General features: G+C 31.6%; 1 protein-coding gene across 1 annotated transcript in view; it reads right to left on the bottom strand.

Annotated features, from left to right (window-relative positions):
• The window catches only part of LOC127710965 (uncharacterized), a 57,591-nt gene that overhangs the window by 4,915 nt on the left and 28,997 nt on the right, over positions 1-23,679 (bottom strand). Inside the window, exons 3-6 of the mRNA XM_052216910.1 lie at positions 23,196-23,513; positions 21,617-21,726; positions 9,378-9,561; positions 7,803-7,946 (exon numbers count right to left, since the gene is read on the bottom strand). Coding sequence (XP_052072870.1) covers positions 7,803-7,946; positions 9,378-9,561; positions 21,617-21,726; positions 23,196-23,513 — 756 coding nt within the window. The remainder of the gene's footprint in view (positions 1-7,802; positions 7,947-9,377; positions 9,562-21,616; positions 21,727-23,195; positions 23,514-23,679) is intronic.

Raw genomic sequence — 23,679 nt, 5'->3', positions numbered from 1 at the left:
GCTTCTCGGAACGTAGGCTCATTTCATATAGATTACTTAGAATTGTTGGCTATATTTTTCTTTTGGAGAGAAATTTTTAGTCACAGAGTCTTGTTAATTGTTATACAATCAGAAATTACATTTTCAGTAGCTTTTATTATGCAATAGGAGGTATAACCTCTTTGTCAGTTGACAGGCTTACTACAAATATTTCATTATTTGGGCTTGGTGTTCAAGAAAGGACATTTTTATTACAGCTCATTATATTCCTGGAAAGAAAATTTTGATGCTTATCATATGTCTAGAAATTTTACAAATTCAACAAAATGGCAATTGAAAGAAGAAATATTTGTTTTGTTTTTATCACGTTTTCATTTTCAAATCTGTAGATAATTGTTTCTCTGTCTTTTGACCAACAAGCTCCTTTCAGAGATGTTTTTACTTTTCATGGTCAGAATTAAGACCTTATATTTTCCCATCTTTTTCCTTGTTGGGGATAATTATAAATAATTTATTAGTGAAGTTCAGAAGGCTATTTTTATTATTCCTTTTTGGTTTTCTTTGCTAAGACCTTTTTAATTTATTTGCCAGTTAAACTGCTAAGCATAAAATTAGTAACGATGTTGCATACTGAAGAATGCCTTCCCCTCAGGAAGAGACTAAATTTAACTGTGTGTATTGTAAAAATATAAGTGTACCAACACCTGAAGTGGTGATTGTGCGGTAGGGTAAAAACATGTGTATTGTATTCAGAAATCACTTATAAATAGAAGATTTCAGAATCATTTGCAAAATATGTTTACACTTCATCTTGGAGACCATGCATCTATGATCAAGGAATATCAATAATTTTTGAGAAATTTCATTATTTGGTGTGTTCAAAGGAGAACCAATTCCTTATCACCATCTGAAAAGGATGTTATTGATTATAACATATTTTACTTGGTCTATGTTGAAACAGACTTGATCCTTTATGAAGTAGATGTTACTAAATTTGTTTGTTTACTATATGTGAAGGGTTGCTTAAACCTGAATCTGCAATTGAAGAGTTAGATACTCTTTCACTTGGGAGGTGAATTTAGTGGTAAGTTCTTTATATTCATTGGAGGATTTAACATTGAAGACTGTCTTTTATACTTGTGTCTTTATTTGCCTTGACTACAGCTGCCAAAGTAAAATCTTTATCAGCTCTAGATTTACATTCTATGTCTTTCATTCAGAGACAAGGCAATTTATTTTTTCATATACATGAGCTTTTGAAAAATACTAGATCTGTTAGTTAGTCTACCTAATGAGGTGTTCAAGGGTTTTGATAAACCAAAACTTTGTGTTGTTAAGACAATGATTTATTATGTTTTGTGTACAAAATATGTGAGGAATTCATCTAAGTCTGTTTATTTTTTATGGAACTTTTCGTAAAGTTTAGATAGTTAGAGAGAGTTCTAATTTTAGCTGACGTTTTAAGGTTCACTCATTTAGAGGAACCTCTTCATAAGTGCCTTTAGCTTCAGGATGTTCTATTAAAGACATTATGGCAACAGCTTAGTCTGGACATGTGCTAGAACTTTTTATAAGTTCAATAACAGGGAAGTGAATAATATCAGTACTAAAACACTTTTCTTCAGTTGTAATTACTGGATGATCTTGTGATTTTTATGCTTTATTAAATGTGGCATTTATGTAAAAATTGTTTTTAGTTTGTGTCTACACTTTAAACAAGCTAATTCATTACTTGAGACCGAAGGTGAAATATGAATAAGAATGTTCCTTCATCCAAGCATATCTTGGATGTGCAGGATGAAGGTCATTCTTAGAATATGAGCCTGAGGCTCGAAAGTAATTAATTCCCACCCTAGGGATTATCAGTCAGACCCACCCTTTTCCAATGGGTTTCATGGTAGACACAAACTTGCTTTAAATTATGACAAGTTATTATGGAACAGGTGCTTATATACTAGGGTCAAGGCCACTGGCCATCTATGGTCTGGTGGTTATAGTTTGTTTCTTTAAACTGAGATATTACATGTAAGCTTCACCCCTCATAGAGAAGTTAAGCTAATTCATTACTTTCGAGCCTCAGGCTCATATTCTAAGAATGACCTTCATCCTGCACATCCAAGATATGCTTGGATGAAGGAACATTATTTGACTTATTTGTAGATCAAGTTTTGCTCATCAGTTTTGCTTAATTATGTTTCTATTTACTTATTATAATTTTTAAGATATTATGCAAAAATGTCCATCCCTGAACAGTTGGGGCAAAAATGGACAGAATATTCGTGCTTGATACATGTCTGAATTTGGATTGAAATTAAATGTTTGACACATAATAAGTTTCTGACACAGAATAACTGTAGTCAAAGAACTTAGAATTGGTTATATGATTTGAATTTATATTCATTTTTTTGCTTTTGTTCAATACACTATGCTGTTGAGAATTGCCCCCCCCCCCCCCCCAAAACAAACAAAATTTACCCCCCTTTTTTTTTTTGCTTTTGTGCAATACACTTTGCTGTTGCGAATTGACCTCCCCCCCTAAAAAAAAATTCACCCCCCTTTTTTTTTGGCAAAACAATTTTTGTTCACCCCATCACTTTTTTTTCAAACCAAAAAAGAAGAAATTTTCTTTTTAATTTCTGAAATCTGTAATGAGAAAAAAAAATTGTTCCCCCAAACAATTTCTTTTTAACCCCCCCCCCCCCCCCCCCACCCCAATTTTTTTCTACTCCCCCCTTTTTTAAAAAAAAAAATCTTTCCCTCAACCTGGTTATTATTTCAATTCAAATTTCAAATGGAGTTTGCAATCATAATTACCCATTTAAATAATACTTCATAAAAGTTTTAAAATAGAAAATGACATCCATTATCATGTCTAAAAATAATATATCTTTAATCATCATTTTTATTAGTAGCTTCTGAAAATAAATTGACAGCTAATCACCTCAAGACAATAAAACATTTCTTTATACATAATTTTAAAGCAGTGTAAGGGAAGTAATCCAAATTCAACATTGTACTAAAAAGTGATTATTTATTAACAAGGAAAAACTTATTCCCCCCCCTAATTCCTAAACGGTTTGAGCCATTACCCACCAAAGCCAATTCTAACAATCCCTTTGTGGTATGGAAACTTGCTGTACAATTTCAGAGAGATCCATACACCGTTCCACAAGTTATTGTCTGAAAAACTAGAAAAATGCTTATTTGGGCCCCTTTTTGGCCCCTAGTTCTTAAACTGTTAGGACCATAACCCTCAAAATCAATCCCAACTTTCCTTTTGTGGTTATAAACCTTGTGTTTAAATTTCATACATTTCTATTAACTAATACTAAATTTATTGTCCGGAAACCAAGTGTCTTCGGACGACGACGACGACATGATACCAATATACGACCGCAAAATTTTTTTGCGGTCGTATTAAAATGGTAAAATCATTATCAAAGGGAAATAACTCAAATAAGGGGTCGTCAGACAATTTCAAGACTGTTTACTTCTTTGTAGATCTTGTTTAGCTGATCACTTTTGCTTATTTAAGTTTCTATCTAATTACATTTATTTTTCAGATATTTCAAAAAATTGATAAAAATGGTTGTTAAAGGGCAATAACTCCAATAAGGAGTTGTCTGATGACTTATTTGTTGATCTTGGCTTGTTGACTATTCTTTGTATATAAAGTTTTCCCTATCTATTATAATTTTTCAGATATTCGGCAACATGAAAAAATAGGTAAAATTATTATACAAGGGCAATAACTCAAATAAGAAGTTGTCTGACAGTTTTGAAGTAAGTAGACAATATGTAAAACTCATTATATTGAACATTTTTGCCCCGTCAGATTTTCTCTATTCAAAGCGGTTTTCAAGATAATAGACAAAACTTGCATTTTACCCATATGTATGTCGACCAAGTTGGTTTACCAGGCAGGGTCATTGGACACAATTTTAAAACTAGATAACTTAATGATGATTGTGGACAAGCTTGGTTAAATTTGTCCCATAGTTTGAGGGTAGAAGATTTTTGTTAAAGTTAACAACGACGGACGACAGACGCAAAGTGATGAGAAAAGTTTAGGCCAGGTGAGATAAAAAAGGGAAAAATTGTCATTAAAGGGCAATGACATTGATCAGGTGTCCACTTAAGATTTTGGTCATGTTAGATTATTTGTAAATCTTGTCTTACTGATAATTTTTCCTATTTTAAAGATTATATACATCTATTAAAGTTTCTAAGATATAAGACAAAAAGTTGTCAGACGATTTCAGCTTTGGTAACTTATTCGTAGATCTTGTCTTGCTGATCAATTTTGTTGTTTAAAATGTTTATTTATCAGATTACTATAGTTTTCAAGATAATATCATGAAAAGGCAAAACCACTAAAACTGGGTAAAAATTGTCATTAAAGAGTAATAAGGAGTCTTCGAACCATTTCGACATTGTAATTTATTTGTAGATCTTGTCTTGATTATCATTTTTGCAACATATAAATTTTCAAATATCTATTAATGTTCTTTTTCAGATATTAGACAAAAAACCAAAATATGATAAAAATCATCATTAAAGGGTATTAACTACAATTAAGAATTGTCGGAGGATATCAGCCATGTTCACTTATATGTAGAATTTTATCTTGCTGTTAATTTTTGCTGATTTAAGTTTCCATCAATCTATTATTGTTTGCAAGATAATAGAGCAATACTCCTATAAGAATTAGTCTGACAGTTTTGATGGTTTCCGACAATTTGTAGATCTCATCATTTTGAACATTTTAGCCCCAGTCAGATTTGCTCCAATCATATTGGTTTTCAAGATAGTTAACAAACCTTGCATTTTACCCTATGGTCTATTTTTAGCCTTGTCAGCCATCTTGGGTGACAGGCTGAGTCATCAGACACATTTTTAATAGTAATCAAAACTTGGCGGCTGTTAAAGCAATTGCTGCCAAGTCAATGTTTTTGTGACTTTTATTTTTCATCAACATGTAAAAGAATTAAACCTGACAGGATTCTTTTCTAGTGAGAAGTAAGGCTGTTTTAACTTTATATCAATAAAAGACTTATCCAGCAGAAAGTCATTTTTAAAATGTTTTACCAGTGGGACGACACGTTTACCATGCTAATGGTGGAGGCAAATATATATGCAGAAACATATAACTCACGCAGAAATTATAATAGATTATCCCCTAGAGTGTTTATTACTGGGCAGTAATTTACATGACAATCCATGCACATTCCAGGCTTCATTATCTTTATTGCTTTAATTTTAATTATATCATAATTGGGATAAATTTAACCATTCAGTTGATGATTTCAACTTTCGTGATGTGAATGTTCTACCGAACTATAGTTTTTTCTATAATAAGAATCATTCATTCATGCATACCGATTAAAGATTTTGAAGATGAGACCAGCTTCTGAATTTTTCATGAAATGCGCGTTAACTGTTGATTAACCTGGGAACTGGCTTACGCTTTACCCCTTTCATCACTAAGGCCAGAATTTTTTAATTTGTTGGTTTACGGATTTTTCACATGAAAAAGTCCGGTCAAAAAAAAAAAGAAAAAAAAAAACTTACAGGACATAAACATAATTAAATCGTCATTTCACGAACAAGAAAAAACAGATACAAGTTGCTTTTTATCAACTTTCAGGTAACATGGCGATTTATAATCTTCAAGCTCGAACACATGTGAAATAAAATTGCAAACACGTCGACTTGAACAGATCAGCGTCAAAAAAAAAAAGACTCGTCCACTGGAAACAAGAGGATGTCGGTTTCATCATTTGTCATGCATTCCCATTTTTGATATCCAAATGGACAAACCTTTTTTTAATCTATGAAACAAGAAAATTCCAAATTTGTTTGTGAATATCTCTTACTTGTAACTTGGCGTCTTTCACGTTCAGACGGGTCCATTTCGTCTATAAGATGATCAATAAATCTTACGGAATTATGACATAAAAGGAAAACGAACTTTTTTTTAATGTGTTTTTAACACAGGTTTCCTTCCGCAAAGTTATTTGCGCAAACAAAATTACAAGGTCAGTTATGTGTGTCTATTTTTAGATACGTAAACATAGAGCTACAGGTAATCATTAGGGTTATTATGACATTTGACACTGTCCTTATATCATTTGTTTACAGAGTGGAGTCTATCAGTATCAACAGCAATTAAAATAACAGGGCCCGTTATTTCAAGGAAGTATTAATAACATGGTAAGAGTAATTAGAACGTGTAAACTGTGATACTTTTAATTTAAAACAAATAATGCGAGATAAGATTTCATTACTATAATGTGCGTAGTGATTTTACATCATTTTATGAATGAACGATAATTTTATGAATGAACAAGGACAACTTGACATCTTTCAAAAAGAAACACGAATTAAACAACATAAAACCGTACAATAGATAATTCAGTCAACTTTTTAATATTAACAAATGATATGATTCAATATTTTGTTGAAACATCTCAAGAACGAAATTGCAGGTATAAAAATGCACTTTTTTTCACTCTGACTTCTATGTTCTTTGATAGTCAAACGGTTGTCCCTTGAAATACAAAAAAAACATCTACAAGAACATATATTGAAACTTCTTAAACCCACTAATGCTTTTCAACTGTTTAAATTAATGTATTGCATTAGAAAACATACATAGGAGTTTTAGAATGACAGACCAGGAATCTGCTTAAAAAAAACTTTGGCTTGATCTGGGCAGGGCCTCTGATCTGGGTCACATAGCATGAAAGCAATTACTTTAAAAAAAACCAATGATGCTTGTGTCCAAGTTTGGTTAGAGTTGACCCATTAGTTTCAGAGGAGAAGATTTTATAAAAAGTTAACAGACGACAAAGGACAAAGGACAACAAGGGATGCAAAGTGATGAGAAAAGCTCACATGGCCCTCCTTTGGACTAGGTGAGTTGATAAAAGAGGAATGTGTCTGAGGACTTGACTGTCCCCATTCAAGCTTTGCAACGAGAATGGGATGAAAAAACAGAATTACGGAAGGTCAAGGGTAAGACTGAATGCCACCATCGCGCAGGGTCCATGAAATATACCCTTCCAATGTCAAAGACAGGGATATTGGTTTTGTCCTTTTTGTCAGCTAACCACACTTAGGTATCCAAATGGATGAAATATTTTGTACAACCTAATGAAAGAAGAAACTTTCCAATTTATTTATGGTCACCTTCTTACTTTTACCTAAATCATTACCAGTTTAGAAGGTCCATTTCAAAAATGAGGATGAACACCTTTTCCCAAAATGGTTCAAAATAAAATCTTACAGAACTTTGACAAATAAGGAAAACAAACTTATTGTAAATGCTATTACATTGGTTTTCATTCCATTTAATCATTTGCATAAACAACATTCCTAGATTTGTTTGATTGGTTATTTTTAGAACTCAATTCTTAAGAACACAAACACAACAGATTATTGACACATAACAGATGATGTGTTCTCATTTTTGTCATGTCTGTTTATGCTAAAATATTAAACAATAATGCACATAATATGAGATAATGCTACTACACTGATATTCTTATTTGTATTTCAGGGATACTGAATTTGGTAGAGAAAGCAGGAATAAAATTACTATAAATTATTTGAATTACTATTTTTTTCTGAAAATCAGAAAATTTTGTTTGCAGATCTATCAAACAACAAATAAAAAACCCTTTTGTTAGATTTCAACATTCAGTTTAAATTCTATGTTTACCTGAGCAAATTAAAATAAAGGGTAAAAACACACAACAATTATAATAACTGTGGTCTTGCAATTGGGCTGATTATCAAAAAACTAATTCTTGCGTACTTACAGTAAACTACCAATACTACACTGCCTATAAATACAGCTGAAACAGCTAATACAATTTCTGATATTTGGGTTGATGACTTCATATTTTGATCATATGGTGTAGTTACATTACTAGAGTTTCCAGCTTTACTTGCATTTGTGTAGACTAAAAAAAAAAAAACCAAACACTCAGAAATGTTAGATGCATGGATATATGATAATAACTTCAATCTGCTTGATAAAAAGACACTAATTTGATATACATTTACACAATGAATCTGCAAATATATTGAGGTCATGGTACTTGTAGATAGAATAATTATTGCAAAAGTTCAAAAATAAATAAACATACAAATGAACAGAGTTTTAATGTCCCCTCCTTTGCACATATTTTATGTGACCAAGGGCTAATAACTGAAAGACATTTTTTTCTTGGTTCTTTAAAACTTTATAGAAATATCTTAGATAAATTTATAGGCTAAAGAATCAGAAAATGCAGGGAAATAACATTATTTCATTGTAACCAATGTAACAATATCCAATAGCTAATAATATTTTGTCCTTTATAATGTTTCGAAATAGCATATATATCTAATTTGTACATTAAGTTCACAAAAATAGAAACTGAATGGAGGAAAACAGATCTTAACAACCCCAAATTATATCAAGAAGTCAACATACAGTCTTCAGTGATTGGTAATGGTCCATAACATAAAATAAACTGTGTAATTCACCTTACTAGTTTTAGTATTCCAGATAATACCAATTAAAATATAAAATTAACCAAAAAATATTATTTAATGGCAATAACTCCCTTAGAAGGCATTCGATTATTTAGTTCATTTAGCATTTTTATTAATCTTGTAATGCTGATAATGTTGGATTGTTTACATTTCGGAAAAAGGAAACGATCGACACTGTGAAACTGATAACAATGGCTCACTTTGCCCAAAGGGGCAGGTAGCTTAAAACTATTTCCAGCACACAAAGCTCTTAAGAATTCTTATCTGGGTTTGGCTATACAAGTGGTCCTTTCTTTTGTTTTAGATTTTGGATTGTCAAATGTTTTGGCTTCGAACATCACTGAAGAGGCATTAACTTTCATAATGTTAATCTGGTGCAGTAAAATTGGTACCTTTAATGTTTTTGAATTAAAAAAATAGAATAAATGTTATCAATTTTGTGAATCTAAAGTGCCTTTCTGGATTTACCGACATCAGGAAGGCTAAAAGCCTAATATTTGAAAGCCAAGGTGTACAATAAAGAACTGAAACACATGAAGAGCTTTATGAAAAAAAGGAACTCAAAAGCAATAGCCATATCCATCTAAAATCAACTTTGCCTAATTAATGGTATTTAATTTTCAAAGGACAAATGATGGAATTAATACGATTTGTAATTCATCATTGTATAAAACATACTTGTAAAAAAAAATTTCCTTTAGTATAACTGTTATGGCTTTTATTTGTATATACAGTGTCTCGTGTCTTTATAGGCTGGGTATTGATCCTTATTTTATGATGTTGTTTTGTAATTTTATTGTAGATCAATATGTGACACTTGAATAAACTTTTATTTATCTTATCTTATCTCATACTCAAACATTTATTAGTCTCATTTCCTTCAAATCTAACTGGTCCTGCCACCTTCCCAAATGTACAAATTATGATTGGAAGCTTTTCACAGTCCTTTTTTCTAATTTTATATTCTGCAATATAGTCAACGGTGTAAACAATCCCATTTTGGCTATAGTTTTCAGCTTTTTCTGGAATGAAACTGTTCTGAAATTCAAAGAAAATGATAGAATACAATAATGTATTAAACTATTTTGATGTATCATATTTACTGACCTACAAAATGGACCTATGAATTTAATTTCAGGAATATCTGACATTTAAATTTATCTGCATATATGCAAAAAATACTCCTTTTTAAACTATTGTATCATGAAGTGGTAGTGAGTAATGTACCTTAAACATTCTCCAAGCAAGAAATATGTAATAATACTATGCACTTTAATAATAACATCAAACATGGTTTCTTTGAATGTTTACTGAATTACAGTTTTGTATCAGGAGTATAATTTTATGCAAAAATTTAAAAAAAGAATTTATTGAAAAAAAATATATTATTTTGGAAAATATGAAATTATGAGCAGCATTTTGGTACCTTATGATTTGTGATTAATTAGACTGAGCAATATTATATTTTATGGTGGTATGAGTCTTCCACAATCTTGAATTCTAAAATTGCAGGACACAATAGGTCTATAATTTAATTAGGTCAACAAATTTTGATGCAGGAATGCAATTTCTTAATAAAACTTTTGAGTTAAATGAACAAATAAATGTGACCTTACATTATTATCACTCACATTTTTCTTGGTTTAATTTCAAAATTTTAAAAACTTTGCTTATTAATATGTATTTTATGTTATGGCAAGAAAAAACGTAAAGTGATCCCATTTTTTCTTTTGATACTCTGAAAGCATTTTATAAGAGGAAATGTATATATCTTCTCATATTCTATTTCAAAAATCTTTTGGCTAAATCTTTAAGCTAATTGTTTCAAACCATCATGGCCACTTGCATGGACCACTATGACTTTTTGTTATGATGGATATATGATCTATATACATATTTTGAATGAAAAAAATATATATATTTGGTTGAAAGGTTTGATCAATGTTTTTTGGAAGGATGTAGACCTTATAAACACATAAAAGCAGGCAATCTTGCTAAAATTCTATAAAATGTCATACTTTTGAAGCTGTCAACATAGTTAAAACAAACAGCAGAGAGAAAAAGGGTCTAGTTTATCTCAATTTGCATATCTCAGATCATAAATATAGGTTTTTTAATATGATTTTACAAAATTTTATTTTAGGTCCAAATTAAGGCCTTTGTGGCCCTACTCCTTTGAATATATGTCATAATTCAGGAGTAAATTCTCAATCATAAATTTGACGAATTTTCTGTAAATAGTCATTCAGGCTTTAATGAAGCCATTAGCGCAATACAACATCTAAAATTGTCTGGTTTATAATTAAATATCACATGTTGCTTCCAAGATATTTTCAACATGTTTGATCTCTTTGTTATGTTATAAATTAGGCCGTTTGTTTTCTCAGTTGAAATGTTTCATATTTTTCATGTCTGGGCCTTTTATAGCCAACTATATGATATGGATTTTTCTCATTGTTAAAGGATATACAGTTGCCTATAGTTGCTTACATCAACTTCATTTGATTTTTGGTGGATAGTTGTCTCAATTGGCAATCATACTACATCTCCTTATCTAATATCGAGGGGCAAAAGATTGACAGATTTCTCTGAAAATAGATCTTGCTATGCTTATAATTCAGAGCTCCAGATAAGCTGCGTATTTGCGTGTTCACACAATAAAAACAATTGGAAACCTAATTCATGCAAAGGAAACCCGAATTATATGTCAAAACCATGCGTTCTCAACTCTTCTAAGTCATTTTCCTGTGCGTTATTTACCCTTATCAATACATTATCGTGGCGTAAATCTATTTATGTAATATTTATAATTGGAAATCTCCTTTTGTTCTAAAAATAGAGCATTACATCAAATAGTTGATATGGGTTCCTCATGGAATCGTCCGTTGCTAAAAAAGTAAATGTGCTCATGCAAACAGGTTTCGATCTTCTCTGCATTTATCCAATCAGCATAAGTCATGTGATCATAATTACTTTCGTATTTTTCGGGATTTATGAAAATAAATGAATTAAAACGAAAGTAAATTTCCGGTAAAAATATTGAATAGAAGCATCTTTTGAGAGGATAATTATAATGATAACAAGACTAAGCTAGTGTTATCAGGAAGCGTTTTCGGACGCACAGGTTCATGCAATGGCGAGTCCAGACAGAAAACCATGCGTTCAGGGCGAGTAAACGCGCCTTAACGAGAACATTGTTAGTAGATCTTAGTACGACAAACACGCGTTTCGTCTCCATATGACTAATCAGTGGTGCGAGAATTAAATCAGTTGGAACAGTGAAAGGCCAAATCAATTATATAGTTGAAAAGCATTGGAAACCACAAGTTCTAAAAATGGACAACAAATGACCAGATAATTTTATGTAAATAAAATTAAACAAAAACATTCATTTTAGTTTTAAAAGAGTTTTTTTTTTTCATTTCTATTGATGAGTGAACACACATATTTGTTTTGACGTAAATGTAGCTTGCCTCTTTCTTTGTTGTTGATCTAATTGTTCTAATGCCAATAAATTCAACTTAGTATAATAGTCCCAGCTTTAGCCTGGTCATTCTAGTCAAGGTTTTAAGGTGGATCTTAAACTAACTGGGTACTACTTGATATTTATAAAAAAGGCAGGTCTGACGAACAGTTAATAGGACTGGAAAAGCTGTCTTACAGGATGCAATGTTCACAAGTACTACATAAAAATCTTAAAACTTAGCCACACCTACCCCAAATAACCCAAAGGGTGACCGAATGTGCTCTAGAAAGGTAATTAGATACTGCCCACTAGTGACACCAGTTTATATAACTTGACAGAGAAAAAAAAAACTGGCAGAAAGGTTGAAACAAACCAAACACAAATTAAAGAACAATTGCTCATCAGGGTATAAACCAAATAAAACAGCCATCACATATAATGAAAGAAACATTCTTAAGATGGATGAACATCTCGGGTTGATATAATTTCATTACAAGAGGCTCATGAGAAAAGTAATTGGACTTTCACAAAAAATGTAAAAAAAAAATGTTTAAAGGGCAATAACTCCTCAAGGGGTCAATTGACTATTTTGATCATGTTGACTAATTTGTAAATCTTACGTAGCTGAATATTTATTGCCATTTATACTTTCTCTCTATCTATTATAATATTAAAGAAAATAACCAAAAACAGTAAAATTTAATAAAAATAAACTATTTCTAACAGTAACCCAACAATGGGTTGTCGAACTTGTCTGAAAATTTTATAACAGATATATCATGACCCATTTATCACTTTAACCCCCTTTCACTTTCGCTCTAACTGCTGTAGTTTTTGAGATCAAAGCCAAAAGCTGCATTTGTCCCCCATGTTCTATTTTTAGCTATGACGGCCAAGTTTGTTGATGGATCAAAACTTCGGATACAATTTATAAACAAGGTACCCTAAGGAACATTCAGTTAAAGTTTAAAAGTATTTCGCCCAGCAGTTTCAGAGAAAAAAAATTTGAAAAAGTAATAGACTTGCACGAAAAAATGTCAAAAATAAATGTTTCAAAGGCAACAACTCCTTAAGGAGTTAATCGACTATTTTGATCATTTAACTTATTTGTAGATCCTACCTAGCTGAACATTTTTGCCATTTACACTTTCTCTCTATCTATTATCATATTAAAGATAATAACCAAAAAAGTAAAGTTTCATAAAAATAAAACTATTTCGGACAGTAACCCTACAATGGGTCCAGTTGGTCTGAAAATTTCATAGCATATAGATCTTGACTTATTCACCACTTTGACTCTGTCATTTTAGCTCTAACTGCTATAGTTTTTGAGATAAAAGCCAAAAACTGCATTTGGCCCCTATGTTCTATTTTTAGCCATGGCGGCCATGTTTGTTAATGGATAAAAACTTCGGATACTATTTATAAACCAGTTACCCTAAGGAACATTCAGTTAAAGTTTAGAAGTATAAGGCCCAGTTGTTTCAAAGGAGAAGATTTTTAAATGTTAAACATGACGAACAAATTGTGTAAAACTGTCTTTAAAGGGCAATAACTCCTTAAGGGGTCAATTCACAAGTTTGGTCATATTCACTTTTTTGTAGATCTTACTTTGCTGAACATTTTTGCTGTTTTACAGTTTATCTGTATCTTCAATAATATTCAAGATAATAACCAAAAACTGCAAAATTTCCTTAAAATTACCAATTTAGTGGCAGCAACCCAACAATGGGTTTCTCAGTTCATCTGAAAATTTCAGGGCTGATAGATCTTGACCTATTGAACATTTTTACCCCGTCAGATTTGCTCTAAATGCTTTAATTTTTGAGATAAAAGCCAAAAACTGCATTTGACCCTTATGTTCTATTTTTAGCCATGGTGGCCATGTTTGTAAATGGATCAAAACTTCGGATACAATTTATAAACAAGATACCCTAAGGAACATTCAGTTAAAGTTTGAAGGCATTTTGCCCAGTAGTTTCAGAGAAGATTCTTGAAATAGATTACGACGACGACGACGATCGACGACAGACGCCAAGTGATGGCATAAGCTCACATGGGGCCCTTTAGGCCCCGGTGAGCTAATAACATGCCTAAATTCAATTTCTTGAAGATGAAAAAAAAAACAATACATTAAGGAGCTTGGTGGTGAAAAATTCAATTTGATATTTGCTTAAGGGGTGAATTGGAATTAATAATGCAATAAAAAAAAACTACTTCACTCAATTACATAAACAAGAGTGCACACGCTGAAATGTCTCGCCTTCTTTACTAACCATTGATATTATGTTGATAGTCCTAAATGAAAGCTTTACTACAACTATCACATAAACTTAACATGATCCGAGAAAATGAAGTCAAGGTCATATAAACCAAACGAGAAATACATGCACACCTTACAATCATTCAATACACTAAATATAGTTGACCTATTGCTTATAGTTTCTAAGAAACAGACTTAACCAAGAAAACTAAACATTATAAATTTTGACTTGGATGGAGAGTTGTCTCATTGGCACTCATACCACATCATCTTATATCTATTGACCAATGAATCGTGAAAATGAGGTCAAGGTCAGATGAACCATGCCAGGCAGACATGAACAGCTTACAATCCTTCCATACAACAAATATATTTGACTTATTGCTTATAGTTTAAGAAAAACAGACCGAAACACATAAACCTAACACTGAGCAATGAACCGTGAAAAAGAGGTCAAGGTCAAATAAAACCTGCGAGACTGACATAAACATCATAAAATATTTCCATACACCAAATATAGTTGACTTATTGCATATAGTTATTACTTTGTTTCATTAAAAAGAATGGCGAACGTAGATACAAGTATCTTGTCTTGGGGAGGGATAAATCCTACTTTGTAAAGAATCACTCTGATTCAAACAAAAAATTCTCTGAAACTGACATTATCAAGATGCTTGATTTCTTGATTGACAACATATTTTTTACGTTTAGAGGACGTGTTTTTCAACAGACTGTCGGAATTCCAATGGAAACCAATTGTGCCCTCTTCTTGCCGACTTGTTTCTTTTTTATTATGAGGCTGACTTCATACAGGAACTTCTTAGGAAGAAAGATAAGAAGTTAGCAATATATCCTTTAACTTTACGTTCCGCTATATAGATGATGTTCTCTCACTAAATAATACAAAATGTGGTGACTATGTTGAACGAATCTATCCCATCGAACTAGAGATAAAGGATGCTACAGATACAGTTAAGCCTGCCTCACATCTTGACTTACATGTAGAAATTGACAATGAGTGTCGGTTGAAAACAAAACTTTACGACAAAAGAGATGATTTCAGCTTCCCAATTGTGAACTTTCCATTTCTATGTAGCAACATTCCAGCAGCGCCTGCATACGGAGTATATATCTCCACTACAAAAGTCAAAAAGTCTGAAAAGACCAGTTTTTGTCTGAATTTGCATGAATTTTTACTCGACATTCTTAATTTGTCTGAATAATTTTTTAAAATTCTTGACATAGTATGAATTTGTCTAATAAGGTTCTTGATTTTTCTTGACAAGTGTCTTGACAGTATGAACATTGTCTTAAAATTTCTCGACACTTCCTGTATCATCTGATAAGAGTCTGGATTAGTCTCGACCAATTCTTGACTGTCTTAAATTTGTCTCGATCTGTCTTGACATATTCATGATATTCTTGACATTCTTAATAATGTCTGAATATGTCTCGACATATTCTTGACATTCTAAATAATGTCTGAATATGTCTCGACACATTCTTGACAGTCTTAAATATGTCTTGACACTATCTCAACAGTATAAATTATTGCTGTTATATACTCCTTTTTATTATGGCTAAACTAAACTTTGAAGAATCAAGGATTAATTTGGTATAGTAAGATACCCTTTTGGTGCAACTAAGTTGGAATACCCTGAATAATCCCCCATGTAGTTTAATTTTGATTTATTTTTATTAAACATAAAGTAATTGTTTTCACTTGGAATATAAGTCGAAGGTATTGACAAACAGCATTTAGATTTTTGCCGTTAGCAAAACTGCCAGTCAAATTTGCTTTACTAAAATAGGTGTCTTGTATCTCTTTTGGACCCCACAATTCATCTTTTGGGTTTGAGCGGCTAAAAAAGAGGGGGGGTCAAAGAATTTGTTCCCATCTTGATTCAAAAACCTTATTCATTTTTTAGAACAACCCAAAAACATTTTTTATTCAAATTTGAGTGTTGAATTTTATATTTTTTTATCAAAAATAAATATTTGTGATAACTCCTTCCTGAAAAGAAAAAAATGTTTAGGTCTATATTATGCATGTCTGTTTGAGAACCATTTCATAAGACCGATGATTTCTATAGAAATCATTGATGGGACCCATTTTAAATACATTTTTTTTATTATTCCTGGAGTAGATAATAATTTTCTTTTAATCTTTGGGAATTATTCAATTTGTTTTTATGTTAAAATAATTAACTTCATAATTTTGATGAAGAAAATCCATTTCAATTCAATTTTTTTTCATCAAAATGATGATTTTCATTTTCATCTATCAACAAACTTTTTAAATTGTAGTGGCATGGTCGGTCAACTGATAAGTTGTATGGCTGATTACAGGTAAAGCAATAGCTTCTATTTGACAGTTGCGTGTACTCTGGGGTGTGGAATACCTTAATTTTATGGGGAACATCCTGTCCATGTGTAATACTTTATATATTTCAACAGATGACATTACACAAATTTTTCTTCTGTTAAATGAATGATATGTATATCATCATAATTTGCTATTTATATAAACCACATTTTGGTATAATAATTATTTACCATATCAACATTGAATATTATGAATGTAGAATGAAATATGTCTACAGTATGATTGGTTTGAATCATTTAATTTATAAGATTTAGGAATCAAAATTTGTAATTATTTAAAACCCCACATTGAAATTGTTTTATATCAAATCAATACACCCAAATTTTCAATTATTTTACATGCCCAACTTTTATTTTTGTTGTAAAGAAGTGTAACTTGAAACAACAGTATATCATATAAACATGATAAAGAGAAATAAAGATTAAAGTTATATCATGAATATTGGTCATGATTTGTAAAACTCAGAACTGTCAAGTAAATTTAAGACACGATTCAAAATGTTCAGAATATAATGTCAAGCCATACTGAGAAAAAATAAGAATGTCGAGAAATTTCAAGACCGTATTCAAATGTCAAGAATTTGTCAAGAAATTTTAAGACCATATTCAGAATGTCTAGAATATGTCGAGTAAATTTCATACAAATTTAATATAAATGAGAATTTGTCAAGAAAAATTAAGACACAAGTCATACTTTTGGAGAATGTCGAGTAAAAGTTCATGCAAATTAAGACATAAACTGGTCTTTTCAGACTTTTAGACTTTTGTAGTGCTCCCAATTGATACGATATTCCCGGGCTTGTATTTCCTATCATGATTTCCTTGGCAGAGGATTGCTGCTCACAAGGAAGTTATTAAACCAAGAGTCCAAGAGTTCCAAATGGTGAAGTTGAAATCATCCCTTCGTAAATTTTACGGACGCCATCACGAGTTGGTTGACCGTTATGGAATAACCGTTTCACAGATGAGGTCAAGGACAATGGACATGTGACAGACGGAAACTTCGTAACATAAGGCATCTATATGTCATAGGTGCATTTTCTCCTCAGGTTTTTAAAAGTATTTTTAGTACTTTTATCATTTTTCTAATTTCATATTCTAATTTTGCATCTTGAATAATCTTGCAATCAAAAGATTGTGTTCCATAAGGAGTATATTTATTTACAGTTTACTTATTTAATCTTAACTGAACTTTTCTTAATTTAATTACCTTCAAACTAATTAGAAATATTTGAATATGTCACATATATTTTTGAGAATTACTCCATTTACAGTAATTGTGCAATTTGCTAATTAGGCAGACAGATGCCATTTGATAATTCATTTTTAATCCTTTAATTGTAATCTTTAATTAATTTACTATTCATATTTTTAACTTTGACATTTTATGTAATTGCTCGAATCAATTATAAATTTTCTTGTCACATTGAGCTCTTTTCAGTTTTTGGTATACATAGTTCGTAGAAATTTTAATACTTCACGAAGTCGCAGTCACAGTTAAAGTAAGAACCGCTACAACATTCAGAAGCGTGAAGGGGTTGGAGTGATCCTGCAGAGTACCCTCTGTTCCAGTCTTGGTGATTTCAACTATCAGATACTAACGATTGCTTACCAATCATCTGAAACATTGGAATGCCATCAACCCGACAACAAAGGAGAGACTAACAACTCATCGGATCAAGACCTGCAACCCCAGATCCAGTTCTATCTTAGATAAATTACTATTTGGACAATTTCGTCTGAAAGTGCATTTCGAGCAATTCCAGCTGACAATTCATCAAAGTGATTAGACAATTCATAAGAGCAGTGACTTTAAATCTATAGTGCATTTGTTTTAATTATTTGGATTTATCTTTGGCATATATTGTTATTTATTAAATTGTTAAATGTTTTAGATTATTAACTTTGCCACTGGTCTGTCATAAGTCTTTTAATAGACTGACCTCCTGTCCCTTGGGTCAAGCATGCACAGTTAGTCCCCCTAGCAAAAAGCATGCAACACTGGCCCTCAGTGACAGATATACAAAGTATGAAGCATCCAGGTCTTCCACCTTCTAAAATATAAAGCTTTTAAGAAGTTAGTTAGCGTAGCCGCTGCCGCTGGATCACTATCCCTATGTCAAGCTTTCTGCGACAAAAGTCGCAGGCTCGACAAAAATGGTGGGTAAAAACCCCAATTTGCGAATTCTTATCTGGAGCTCTGTAATTTGTGAATTGACACTTTTAACATAGCTTCTTAAGATTTCATGATATCAGCCAAAAACTGCAAAAATTGGAAAAAACAAAAGACAATACAATAAGTAGAAGGATATATAGTTTTATACAAGGAATCAAAATTATTGTAACATCTTAATTTTGTAAATGGTTTTTATTCAAATTAGTTCTTATTTTTGCTTCCAATCACTTTAGACGCAACCGGAGTCCAGAATCAATTTATTCAGCAGTCAACTTATCATCTCTTGTGTTTTTTTAGGATGCTTTTATATATAAATATACATCTCTGTAACCAAATATTTTCCCACCAGCATTCTACTTCAATGGACTCATAATTAAAATGATAAATGCATCACTTGTAAATTATTAAGTCAGTGATTTCGTTACCATAAACATGATAAATTGCTTAAAACTTTTACTAAATTCTTTCATAGATACAAAGATTTGATAAGTAAATTTGGCTGTACCTGTAGAAAACTTATTAAAAACGGTATTTCACATTCTAAATTTTACGATAATACTGTACTAAAAGCGCGGATATCACTATCTGATCCGTGTAAACTCATCGAACCTTTAAATAAACTTATAAGTAAAGGTTATCTTACCAATGTTGTAATTAGATCTTTGAATATAGTTTACATTGGCACAAATATCGATTTTGCCATCAGCAAATTAAAACTTAACATAACATAATTTGTATTCTTTTCAGACATTTTTTTTTGGGATGTATAAATACACATTCACATTCATTTTCTATACAGAGATTACTCTATCTATATATTACATTATGCATATTTATTAACAGGTTAACTCCTAAATATCCTACTGCCTGTCGATACTTATATTTTGGCATTGCACAAGTCACGTCTTCTTTGACTGTCCATGACGTTAAAACACTAAATCCCTGGGATGTGTTTTAGTTGATTTTAGTCTCTGATGCATGATTTTTATTATTAATTGCTTTTGGCTTTTAACTAGCTTTTGAGTAGTTTCAAATCGTACTTTCGTGTAAATTTGACCTGTTGATACAATTTGTAATGTATTTTTGTTATTCAATATTTACTTTTTCAGTGTTATATCTAGTCTCATTATTTTTAATATATACCACCTTTGATAAGTGTGATAAGTGTTTAGTATGACGATAAATTTTCACTTTTGTTCTCGTACTAGGAACAACAAAATTATTTCCATACTCCATGTATACCTTACAACAAAATTATTTTTATTTACCTGTGTACGTTATTTTATTTGGTGGCATTTTGTCCAAGGTTATGGTACGTTGTCTTTCTGGTATTGTTTTACATCTAATCCTCTTGTTTTATTAATTTTGTATTTACATCATTGTACATTGTGTCATATATCAAATTTATTCGTTCAGTGTATGTTCACTTGTTTTTGTTAATATGTCTTTTGATTGAGTTAAGCCATTTCAATTGATATTTTATAGTGTAAAATTGAGAATGGAAATGGGGAATATGTCAAAGAGACAACAACCCGACCAAAGAGCAGACAACAGCCGAAGGCCACCAAAGGGTCTTCAACGAAGCGAGAAAATACCGCACCAGGAGGTGGTCCTCAGCTGGCCCCTAAATAAAATTGTGTACTAGTTCAGTGAAAATGGAGGTCACACTAAACTCCAAAACATATAAATGAACCAAAATTTAAAAAAACATATAAGACTAACAAAGGCCAGAGGCTCCTGACTTGGGACAGGCGCAAAAATGCGGCGGGGTTAAACATGTTTTGAGATCTCAACCCTCCCCCTATACCTCTAGCCAATGTAGAATAAAGAAACACATAGCAATACGCACATTAAAACTCAGTTTAAAAGAAGTCTGAGTCCGATGTCAGAATAGGTAACAAAAGAAACTATTATAAGCAAAATGACAATGATACATAAATGAACAAAGGACTACTAGCAGTTACTGACATGCCAGCTTCAGACCTCAATTAAACTGATTGAAAGATTATGTCTTCAACATATGAAAATCAAGTACAATCCCTCCCGTTAGGGGTTTAGTATCATACCATCATAAAATATATGAGAAGAACATAACCCGTATCATGCCAACAACTGGTTTTAGAATAAATGTGTTTATTTCCGATGTAAAGACCCTATGAGTGAATCAATATTAATACCAAAATATGCAATCCTTAATGACTTGACAACAGTATCGTAACTATATCCTTTCCGAATAAGTCTGTTTAAAGGTTTGGTTAGCTTTTGAGGTGAATGCCGACATTTTTGTGCTTTGTAAAGAATATTACCATAAAATATTGGATGTAAAATACCTGAACGTATAAGATGTCTGCATGTTGATTTATATTTATGTGTCTTTCTATATTGTGATGTTATACTATTGTTTCAGGTAGGGTAAAGGTTGGCGCCTATTTAAACGTTTAAACCCGCTGCATTTGTTTGCACCTGTTCTAAGTCAGGAACCTGATGTTCAATGGTTGTCGTTTGTTAATGTGGTTCATAAGTGTTTCTTATTTCTTGTTTTTTTATATAGATTAGACCGTTGGTTTTCCTGTTTGAATGGTTTAACACTAGTCACTTTTTGGGCCCTTTATAGCTTGCTGATGGTTGTGAGCCAAGGCTCCATGTTGAAGGCAATACTTTGACCTATTTTGGTTTACTTTTACAAATTGTGACTTGGATGTAGAGTTGTCTTATTGGCACTCATACCACATCTTCTTATATCTATGAATATCATATTCAAAATCTACATATGCCAGTTACAATTACCAGTAAAAGTACTTACCCCAACTGTCAATGAACACTTTGGGCTAGGATACACTTTTGTCATATGTAAAATAACTTGCAGAAAACCACTTTTGGCAGAAAACTTAATGTAAGTCCCGTTTGGAGGATCTGAAATATAAAAAATAAATAGATAATGTGTCCATGGGACACAGATGATGCCATGCATGCATATAACATTATAAAGGGCCATAACTAGAGAACTGTAAAAGTGATGCCACCCAAACTTGATCTGTTTTATGGTTATAAACATTGTGTATAAGTTTCATAACATTTGGTTGAGGCAAACTAGAGAACGGAAACAAAAAATATCAGCAATTTTTCCATTTATAAAGGGGCATAACTAAGGAACGATAAAAGTGACACCATCCAAATTCAGACTTGATCTGTGTTTTGTGGTAATAAGCTTTGTGTATAAGTTTCATAACATTTGGACAAGGGAAACTAAAGTTAGAGAATGGAAACCAATCTCGGGATGTATGGATGGACGTAGCTAGGGACGGACCGATGTATGTACGTACAGACGTACAGAAGGACAAGGATAAACCGTAATGCCCCCTCCACTATGGGGGTATAAAAATAACTTACTTAATCAATTTCTACCTAACCTTTGTAACATTTTAAAAGTAACTTTCAATTTTTTGAATGGAATATGATATATATCGTCAATAAATCTCAATAGACAACTTTCGAGTTTGTTGCATTTCCTTCAAAAACTTTGGTTTTAATGAACATCATTCGGGCATTTAGGGACATCGTCACTTCCTTCCTATGTTGATCCAGTGGTTGAAAAATTATGATGCTATATTGCATGAATTATATATTCAGCAAATTAAATTCTTACAATTGATAATCAGCAATGCTGTCATTAGAGAATCGTGATTATGGAACAAACATTATTTCTAGTTTATCCTGCATAATGAAAATCAAGTAGACGCTTGATGAACTTTAATAGTGGAGGGATACAGGCGATCCCCTCTATCTGGTAAATGAAGTCATAAAGGCACGCATAATTGACGAACTTTTCCGGTGAAGGAAAGTGGTCTAATATTACATAATGGTTACATGGGAAGTCATTGTTACAGGATTTCCCAGTCCAACAATAAGTGTTAGTTTCTTGTGTGAAAGAAATCCTTTAACCATTCACTTTTCTGATGTTATTATATGTAACAACAATAGTTATTGTCAAGACCCCACGGATGTTGCATCAAAATGAAGCTAGAGATAAAACAAACAGATATATTTCCTTGCATTTTCTACTTGATATAAAAAGAAATTCAATGTCATAAAAAGAATAACTAATCCATGAATTCAAATATAGAAAAATATCCACACAATTGACCAGACTACAATTTCTGTGATCATTCACTCATGTTCTACACACATTTGTGATTTAATGTAATGTTCATTCATTCATCATGTTCATCGACTCTGTAAATGAATTTCTTTTATATTTGAATTTTTGGATTAGGTTTTCCTATTGTAATATTTATTCCTGAATTAAAGAATCTCTCTCTATATATAAAGAAGTTAATTGTTTAGCAATAAGCAAAACACCAGAATTAAAGTAAAATAATTACAGTGAAAACTATCTTTATCTAGTACCAACTTCTTGCTGAAAGACTTAAAGTCACAGGAACAAGTATAATTAGCATTAACATCTGGTTCTGCTAGATCTTTAATTACTAGTGAAAACTGAAAGCTATGATGATTTATATTTTCATCATATTTTTTTTTGTCAAATGAATGTCCATTGTAAATAAGTCCTTCAATGTTAAGCGGACCACCTGACCACTTTCGTACTTGACATTCCTCAGGATTTGTAGATATCTCTTCTAAATGACATGTTAGTTTAGTATTTTGTCCAAAAACTGCTGGTGTCGATACATTCCAATAAACTGAAAAAATTATAAAAATAAATTAACAAATAAACTATCAGGATTGTGGTTCTTACATAAACCTTCCCCTTTCAGTAACAAATATACAAACATACATGTATCTGGTATTCATTTGTCTTTCCTAAAGGCACCAAATTGAATATTGATTATATTTTTTCCATAAGGC

The sequence above is a fragment of the Mytilus californianus genome, unplaced genomic scaffold (genome assembly GCF_021869535.1).
Source record: "Mytilus californianus isolate M0D057914Y unplaced genomic scaffold, xbMytCali1.0.p SCAF_8, whole genome shotgun sequence".
Taxonomy (NCBI): domain Eukaryota; kingdom Metazoa; phylum Mollusca; class Bivalvia; order Mytilida; family Mytilidae; genus Mytilus; species Mytilus californianus.
This window is presented reverse-complemented; position numbering and strand designations above follow the sequence as displayed.